We start from the raw sequence: 10249 nt of genomic DNA, 5'->3' as shown, positions 1-10249 counted from the left end.
AGAGGGACGATAGAGAGGAGAAAAGAGAAATGGTTAACCTTACCGACGACTTCCTAGTCGCGCATGACCCAAGCATAACGAGCATGGTTGCGAACTCCCTCAATGGTTCTCTGGTTACCCATGACATCCGGCAGCAAGGTGTAGTGGCAACTCTTCGATGACAACGCAACATATGGAAGGGTGGCGGTCACCGGCGAGGCAGCAGGTGGTATGGTGGCGGCGGCTGAAGAGGGTTCACATGGTGGTGGCAGCTGGAGAATACGATATAGGTTTAGGGTTTTCCTTGAGATGCATCAGCAGCCGGGTAGGGAAATGACAGGTCTTAATTCCCGTCCCATAATAAAGCTTTTCCCAAACGGACACATTCAACCCCTCATCCACAATTCATTGCAACATAACTCTAATATTTACCATTTAACCCTTTACCTTCAAAATCCTTTCATAATAAGTCTAAACAAATTACCATTCATACATTGACTTCTTAAACTCTTTTCAAATTAAATCCATTCTTTACCAAACAACCCTCAACCTTCAATTACTTTACAAAATAGTCCGTAAATTACATTTTAAGTCCACGAATAATCCAAATTATAACATTTGGCCCCCAAAACCAACATCTCAATGAATATTATGGATTTTAGGGCTACTATTCATTCATAAATTTTATCTATTTATTTATTAAATAAACGGGATGTTACACTGCTGAAAAAGATGATGATCGAGGATGAGATGATTCAATTTTGATTGAGGATACTGACGCAAAGCAGATGGGATCAAAGGAAGGAGGCATCATGTGTGAGGACTTTGACGATTCGATATTGACCATTAAAAGGAGCCAACGATTCAACTAATCAATTTTGAGTATTCCAATTGCCATCTACGTGTGATGTATTCTGCCATTAGCCCATTCCTATTAACTAAGATATTGCAATTAAGTTTTTTCTGGCCATTTAATTGTTTTGGGTTTATATTAAAATAAAGAAATAGATAACTTTTATTCGTTAGCTACATTAGCTAAGAATTTGCAATATCTTATTAGGTTTATACTAAAATAAATAAATATATAAGTAGTTTTTATTCCATTTTTTTGGGTAATTCGGTTTCAATATTAATAATCAAATCCATTCAAAAATCCAAAATATTAATTCGATTTTAATCGAAACCAATCTACAAATCTAAAAATCCAAACCAAATAATTCAATCCGAATTGTTCAGTTGAATAATTTGGTTTTACCCGAACAATGAACACCCCTAAACTTTAGAAAAATCTTTCAAGCCAATCCATTCAAATAATTCAAACTTATTTTATTAAATACTATTAATTAATTAATTAGCTACTGAATAGATTGTTTTATTTAATCAACAAAATAAATAGTTTTATTTATTGATTTGTATTAATAATAAATGTTATTTATTTATTCTATTTGGTAAATGGCAATTTATTGTTAATAAATATATTATTTATATTCGTATATTTTAGTAGTATTTGTGTGTTACCCATATATTTATTACCACTATAGTAACTTTTTGTTTTGTATACACTAGATCCTACAAGAGGGCATATGTCGACTTCCATCTAAAGTGTTATCGATCAGTGTTTCAATAATGTATACATTTCCTCGATTGTATACACTAGCCAACGTTCTCCCCCAAGTACTGCTAATTTCTTGTCTCGTGAGGCTATGGGGTATCAACACATGTGAAAGTCATTCCACATTATCCTCTATACATCCTCACAACTTATTTATTATTGATGGGGGTGGTGTTCACTAGTGAACAAGAGTGACAGAGATAGAAAGAAGAGAGAGATAGAAATAAACGGTTTTGATTGGGTGCGAGAATCCATAATTGGCTTCAATCCACACCACCATTACTCCTATTGGGAGCGGTGTTCACTAGTGAATATCTCCTCCACCTAGACTCCACAAAGGATTCTTACGCGTGAAAAAAGAACCATATACCCATGGCCTGATCATATTCGCTTTTATTTGAGGTTTGCTACACAAATAAAATTTGAAAATATAAAAATGTTAGATAATATAAAAGCATGAAATTGAACAAGTAATTTACAAGTCTAGCTTGATGTTATCTTTTCTAATGATAAGATATTAATTTAAATTAGTTTTTTTAACTATATGAAAAAGAATATTGGTTTACAATGCTGGCATGTCGACGCCGTTGCTCCTCGAAAATTCGCAGTATAAGAACTTTGGTAGCAATATTTCTCGATCTCAATGCAAGGACAACATGTCGTCACTAAAAATTGGAATCTTTTATAGAACTTTAAAATCCTCTCAATATCAATATGTTATCGTGAAAAAGTGGCCTAAATCGACGAAATTACGATCCTTACTAAAAAGCCAATGCCAATATGTTATTGAAAAGTTTCCTAATACATAATGACATGGATAATCTATATATGTTCTAACCTTTGCATTACAATCTTTCACACAATTATTAACTAAAAAAAGTGAAAAAACATAAAAATTATTGATCGTGGCAGACGATTACTTGAGATTAAAGACTATAAAAAAACATAAAAAAAGACTTACATAAATAGTAGTAAAATATACACATAAACGTATGGATACGAAGGGCTATGGAACCATGTCCACAACTTCTCAACGGATCTCTCTCCTTTGATTCCGTTCGGTAAGTTTCAAGAATTCACTCAAAATTCAAGCTCCATTTGATCCATAATTTATCTCTCAATGCTTATGCGCAAACATTTCATAAAAAACAATATGGATTTGGATTTATGTCAGATGAATCGTGTTTGATTGTTTATGGCATCTATGCAGATTGAAGTAGCTTCATCTTCTTCGCCATTTAATTATTCTCGAAGGGATCACAATCATTCCACCAACATTACGGGGTATATGACCCAGTGTATTCGCAAGAACAAAGCTCATGATGAGGACAAGGATTCATCATGGCTTCCTTCCAAAAATTCCAATACCGATGATTCCTGGCTTCCCGCTCATGTAACCTCAAAATCATACGCTTCTCATCACCCGAAAGGACACACCGACGTTGATGATTCTTGGCTTCCTACCAACAATGACACCAAAGGAAAAGGTCGGACAAACACCTCAGCAGAGAAAGATATCGACTATTCATGGTTGCCCTCCACCTTCATCGACAAGAAAGAAAAAAAACAGAAAAATGACAACGTTAAAGAGAAGAACAAGAAGAAGACCGATAGCAAGATCAAGAACAATGAAAAGAATAATATTAGCAAAATCAACAAGAATTCCAATGTAAATACCAATAATACCAATACCGATTCGGAAACACAAAAGAAATCAAAGAACAACCATTGGGCATTGGCTCGTGAAGTAGTTTTCTCGTCTGATCAACATGTACAAAACGATGATCAGCAACATGATTCTTCTAAGTCGAAATATACAGTGGAATCTCCATCTTCAGTTGGCGTTTCTACCCTCCTTCGGAGATGGAGTGCTTTAGCTGAAGAAAAAAACTCAAACGAAAACGACAACCTATCTCCTGCTTGCAATCGTAGCAATGTGGGATCAACATGCAAAGAGAGTAAAAGTTCTACCCAAAGCCCTCCAAGCACCATGAAAGACTCTGATTGGGAATCTGATAACACAAGTCGTTCCAGACGGCTTTCATGTCCACTTCCCAGTCGGGACATCAAGGACTCGCATGCGAGCGCTGCAACAAAGGAGAAGATTCGAGTGGGGGATATCATCAAGAAGTTGTCAAAAGAAGAAGAAATGGCTGCTTCTCAAGCTGGTGGAAATGGAAATGAATCTTTGCCTCGGATTCGAACCTCTTTAGATAATCAACAGATTGAAGAACTCAAAGGATTTAAGGATGTTAAAGTTTCACGCATCAGAGGGCGACAAGCTTTCGACAATTTCCTCATGCTGACAGAGAATAATAAAGATCGTGAGCTCAAATGGCTGTTGGAACGTAAAACTGTTTCTAAGTTTTCACAACGAGGCCGACTCAAAGTAATAACTAAACATGCATTTCTTTTCTTCAATTTAATTACAAATTTTAATCTTGTTAATTTTCTTGAGCTTTAAGAGTTTTCCATTTGTGTTGATGTTTTTATAGGCTATGCTTCGCTTTAAAAGTCTACGTCTTGATGCCGAACCAAAACCAAAACTAGAAGCTAAAAGACATAGACGAAGCGTTTCAAAAACATTGGATTCGAATAATCGTGTAGCTATCATGGATTTAAGGTAAAGTCCATTCCATCTAATTAGCTTCAAACAGATACCGTTTAATCAAACAGATTAACTTAAATATATGTAACATGAAATTTAGGGAAAGGTTTGACTCCGGATCTGAGAAAGGAGAAACGAAGTCTAGAAAACACAGAAAAAGTGTGTTGATGAACATCCAAAACGAGGAACAATATAGCACCCCAACCGCAGGAAAGGAGGTTTATGTTACACCAAAGACAAAGGCCAAAACTACAAGCTTTAACATCAGCAACAAGAAACAAGAGCCATGTCCTAAACCAGAGCCAATGACTCCGAATCTATCAACACCACACACAACAAATTCTTGTAAATATATGGTGCAAAAAGCCGATGCGAATAGTTCATCAAACTCCATGCGGAAAACACGTTATAAAGATGATAATAAATATGATTTCCAAGAAGACGAAGGTCAATTTATGTCGGCTAAAACTTCATATACTTCTATCGAAGATAGAGGGAATAGTGATTCAGAAGAGACGATCTACACTGCTAAGAAGACTGAAAACTTTGAAGATTGGATGACAAGCGAATATTCTCAAACACGTAGCGAATTGGATGAAAATGAATCTTATGATATGCAACTCTTTGAAACCAATTATGATTGGATCAGCGATATTTCTCGCCCAAAGAGTGAGTGGGAAGATATGAGAAAAGCAAGGTATCAGGAGATGCTTGAGCGTTCCTCAGGCAAGGCAGACATACAGCGTCTTCTTGAAAGGTAATTAAGTTATCCGTTCTCGAAATTCCACCTCATTAAACTCTTCCATATTTAACCATGAATTATGGATGATCTTATTGATTACAATTCACTCTTTGGCTATCGGTTTTGTAGGAAAACTGTCTCAAATTTCCTTTCCAGTAGTCTACGTGACTTAATAGACCATGTAATGATGAATCGCATCCAGCAATCGCATGTCCAGGTAGGAAAAAAAGTTATGGTAACAGCTAAAGGTATGTCGAGGAAGGAAGAAGTCGAACAAGAATATGGTTCAGTGGTAGATGAAGACGGAGACTATAGAAGCAGAACTAGACAATTTAGTGAATACAGTGAATATGTAGATCGAACACCATATTCAGAACGATTATGGAGACCTAATGATGGCGCTTATAGCTCTGAGACCACAACAACAACGACAACGACATCTCCATCTTTAGAACGTTCTCTTTCTTCAAATCGTTCACAAAATAATAGTACTCCGCAATCCTCTCCCGCAGTCATCCACCCTTCTGTTGTGAGATCTTATTCCCATGCACCTTTCTTTTTTCTCTAGTTTACGGGTGTAAACGTATCATCAAAATGGAACCTATATAAATATTATGTTTATCTTCTAATAGGAGATGGAACTCATATATGATTTGAGAGGACACATGGAGCAACTCCATCAAGAGATTATGGAGCTACGCAGATCAATAAAAGGCTGTGTTAACATGCAAGTGAAAATGCAACTTTCTTTCAAGCAAAATGTTGCTGTAGCTGCTGCAACTCATTCGGGTTAGAACTCACATATTATGACATTTTAACCTATTTTGGGCATCGCTTATATTCTTATGGTTATGGAAACAGTTCAAAAGAAGGAACGGAAGCCACCTGGTATTGGAAAAACCTGCTCTATATGTGGTGATATGCAAGTCGATTCGCTTCTATATAGGTACTTAATTTGTAGTCGACCTCTTACATAACTTGTTTAAGTGTACATAGTCCTGATGCCTTTTGACACAAATTGTAGATGTGGACACATGTGCACTTGTTTCGGTTGTGCGGTGGAGTTGCAACGCATTAGTGGGGAGTGCCCGGTTTGCGAAGCTCCAATTGTGGATGTTGTGATGGCATTTGTTCATGAGAACTGAATGAATGTTGCTAACATCATATTTTTTGATCCATCTGCTTATCCAAGAGTAGAAGATTTTCTTTTTTCGTTCTTTTCTTCAAGTTGGTTTATTCTGAAATCAACTTTTTGTATACTATGTAACACCACTCTGAACATCCCACAAATAGTGTATGTAAATGGAAGTCATCACAAACCATCAAGTAGTTACGTATCTTTATACATCTATGAAAGAAATCTCTTTGCATATTATGAAAATGAAAAGAGGGCTTTAACAAGTTACAAGATAGATACATTGCGAGTCTAGAATAACAAACCTCATGGTTCCCTAACTAGGTTGACCGATACAAAGATGGTCTTGAAAAGCAAACCGGATCGACCAGTTATATTAACCGGATGAATTTAGATCTATTCAAGTTATCACTGTTTTATCTAAAATAAACGCTTGTTAACAAATCGGTGGGAACCATTCGGTTCAGAAAAACCAAAAAGGACCACTTGGACCTTTCAAAAAATTCGTTTTATAAATATATGTATTAAATTTTTTAAAACAACTGTAGAGGTCAATTTAGAATAAAATTGCATGACAATGTGATGTTGCACTGAAACCACTTCCGAAAGTGTTGCATTTGATAGTGTTGTATTTGAGTAATACTTTCTTTTTATCCAAAAATTTCAACTGTTGAAGCAATTGATTTTTAACATGAGTTATAAAAATATCATCATGTCTTGTGGCGGATTTGAACGATCCACAAACATCTGTGTGTATGAGGTCCAATAAATCCTTGCCTCTTTCACGGCAGCCTGCAAATTTCATTTTGCTAAGTAAGCAAGATTCGCATACATCATCTGAATTTAGGTAAAATAATTTCAAGATCCCATCCGATTGGAGCTTGACAATGCGTTTTTTGTATATATGTCCAAGACGACAATGCCAAAAACAAGATTTATCTAATTCACTATTAGTAGAACCAACATTTAATATTAGATTAACAAATTTACTTATGCAAACAACATTCTCATAAATATCATTATAAGGACTAGCTGTGAAAATAAATGAACTATTCTTATAAACCAAAATGTCACCATTTCCATTATCAAAAGAAAATCGACAACCATCCTTATATAATGCGTGAAAAGAAATAATGTTGCATGCCATATTAGGCGAAAGGCAACAATTCAATAAACTAAGACGAACGTCACCACCAAGCAAGAGCTCGTAATCCTCGATCCTTGTTACATCCAAAGTGTGTCTGTTTCCCATGATCAGGTTGAGCTCCCCATGCCTTAACTCCCTATTTTTCTTTAGTCCCTGCATATAAGAGCAAATATGAGTACCTTATCCTGTATCAATAATCCAAGAATTAGAAGTGGATGTGATAGGAAGTTCAATCATAAACATACTGAAGTGCCAGCTACCTTTGACATTTTCCTTCTTAAGATCCTCCAGATATTTGGAGCAACTATGTTTCCATTGTTCTATATTCTAACACTAGAGACACACGACCTCATATGGATTAGTGGTAAGAACTTTTTCAGCTTGGACCTTTCTCTTAGAGCTTTATTCAGATTGTCCAACCTTGCCCTTTCCCTTTCCTTTGAAATGAAAAATCATTTTCCTTTTAGTATCACCACAATCAAAACACTATAGAACTAGGGTTGGAGTTAGCGGGTTCCTTCATGCTTACTTCAATAATCTTAAGCATGCCATACAGCTCCATCAAGGCCTTTTCAATATTAATTATATTGTAGTTTGTGATGAACTAGAAAATGAGTTCAAAACCATATCAATGGTTAACTCCTTTGGTAGCACAACACCAAGATTCCCTAGTTTGTCTATGTACGACTTCATCTTTTGGGTTTGTACACACACACAAAAGCTCCCTCTTGTTGTTTAGACGCCATGAGGGATTTCATGATCACGAATCGTTCTTGCCTAGCTTGATCTTGGAACATTTCCTTGAGCTTCTGGTTCATGTCATAGGCACCTCAATTCTCAAAGTTCTTTTAGAGCTAAGAGGACATGGTTACCAACATGAGGCTAGTCACTTTGGTCAATTCATCGTACTGTTTCTTGTAGGTAGTAAAGTCTTGTTCTGGAGCATCCTCTACTGGTTTGACAAGATCATCATCGAGAACATAGTCCTTGTTCGCATACCTTAAGGTGAACCTCAAGGTTGTTGTTATTGTTGTTGTTGTTGTTGTTTAGGATGGACATCTATAAAAGAGAGATTCGACTTAGTTTGATACAATAATCCTTAAAAATAATTACCCGAAATAAAATTATTTAATTAAAGATAGATCTATATTTGGCTCCATGATGTTTAAAGGGTCGTTATAAACACACCACAATGTTATATATGTAGACAAAGCCCTTTGCTAATTTCGATCACTACGAAATTCCTAGGTCTTTGAGATTCATTGACTATCAATGACATGTTAATCTCGGATTATGCTCATCTCAAACTCTATGACGGGATCATCACAAATCATATAACAGATAGTGAATCAACCATGAAAAAAAATACATGGTCCCCGACTCAAGTTATGCTTGAGATTCGCGAGTTACACACCACTCTCAGTTGTATTCTCAAATTGACGTGTCGGTTAACCACATGAGCTCCATCAACAAAAAATAAAGAGAGTGTGCAATTTTCATGGATAGCATAAGATTGACATTTTATTAATAAAACTTGACTTTGTTTTATACTTTTAATGTTAGTACTTTTAACTTAACCATAATATTAATAATACAACCTAATAATTATAATTATATACTTATAAAGGAAGCATTTTTTCTTTCACCACATTAATTTGAAACCCCCATGTATTTTTCCTTTCACCACGTTTATTTGAAACTCCCATGACTTTTCAATTTCTTTCTAATAATTATTATAAGCTCGTTAAAATACTATTTTTACTTATATTTATAAAGCTATGTCTTTAACTATTAACATATTATACATAATTTATTAGTTTTAATATGTTATATGTAAATCATTATCATTTTAAAGCTACAACTTTTAATTAGTTTGGATAGATAATTAAATTGTTAATTTAAATATAAGGTGAACTTAAATATAAATTTTAATTCGACTTAAACAACCTAAATAATAGTTTGTAAATAGTTAAAAATGAAAAATTGTAATGTCTTTCTAATAATGATTATAAATTGGTTAATAAGGTTAAATAAATATCATACCTAAAATGTAATCATAAATAAACTAAATTTCAGTATTAAAATAATATATCAACTTCTATTTACAAAGCTATGTTTTTAACTTTTAACATATTATATTTATTTATTATATTTAATATGTTGTTGTATATAAACCATTATCAGTTTAAAGCTACAACTTTTGAATAGTTTGGATAAAATACTTAAATTGTTAATTTAAAACATTACATGATCAACTTAAATATAAATTTCAGTGCTACTTAAAAAAACCTAAAGAATATTTTGTGAATAATTAAAAGTGATAAACTGTATTGCTAAATACAAAAACTAAATTGTAATCTAAATGTAACTAAAATATTTCCTGAGATATTTGTATAATCATTAAAGTTTCCATATAAATAGCTTAAAATAACTTACAATAATAACAGTTAAAAATAACTATATATAAATGATTATATTGTTACCTTTAAAAACGAAAAACAATATTTGATGTTTTAAATAATTTCAATGATTGAAATTAAAACACTAAGAAATAAAATTTTGAAAAATTAATTAACAATAAACAACTATAAATAACATTAAACCATATATTATATTTAATTTTTTCATAAGTAACCCACATGTAATGGTCATTTAAACGATTGAGATTATGCATTTTTAATAGATGTATATATTATTATATAACTCAAAATAATAAATATATTATATCAACTTAGTATACGAATTATTATATAAAATTTAACAACAATGTTATTGTTATATGAAAGAAAACACATATTTGTAAAGAATTCAACTATATAGGTGTTTATGCGCAACGCGTGAGAATTCGCCTAGTAAATTCATATGTATAACATCTACTTATACATCTCTTTTATGCTTCATGGCCAACATGTTAAAGAATCATCTAACCACATGAGCTTATTATCATCATATACATACTTATTTCTTCCCATATAGAAGTGTACCCATAAAATTTGAAGGTCTTGCATGACCATTACCTATGGTTT

General features: G+C 33.6%; 1 protein-coding gene across 1 annotated transcript; it reads left to right on the top strand.

Moving 5' to 3' along the window:
• The first annotated feature begins 2726 nt into the window (after nucleotides 1-2726).
• LOC111917477 (uncharacterized) lies at nucleotides 2727-6221 on the top strand. The gene is made up of 7 exons (XM_023913162.2): nucleotides 2727-3980; nucleotides 4087-4214; nucleotides 4300-4956; nucleotides 5071-5470; nucleotides 5574-5730; nucleotides 5803-5887; nucleotides 5966-6221. Exons 1-7 carry the CDS (start codon nucleotides 2787-2789, stop codon nucleotides 6084-6086), a joined length of 2742 nt encoding a protein of 913 aa, XP_023768930.2. The 5' UTR covers nucleotides 2727-2786; the 3' UTR covers nucleotides 6087-6221.
• Nucleotides 6222-10249: the final 4028 nt, after the last annotated feature.

The sequence above is a fragment of the Lactuca sativa genome, chromosome 2 (genome assembly GCF_002870075.4).
Source record: "Lactuca sativa cultivar Salinas chromosome 2, Lsat_Salinas_v11, whole genome shotgun sequence".
NCBI classification, from domain to species: Eukaryota; Viridiplantae; Streptophyta; class Magnoliopsida; order Asterales; family Asteraceae; genus Lactuca; species Lactuca sativa.
This window is presented reverse-complemented; position numbering and strand designations above follow the sequence as displayed.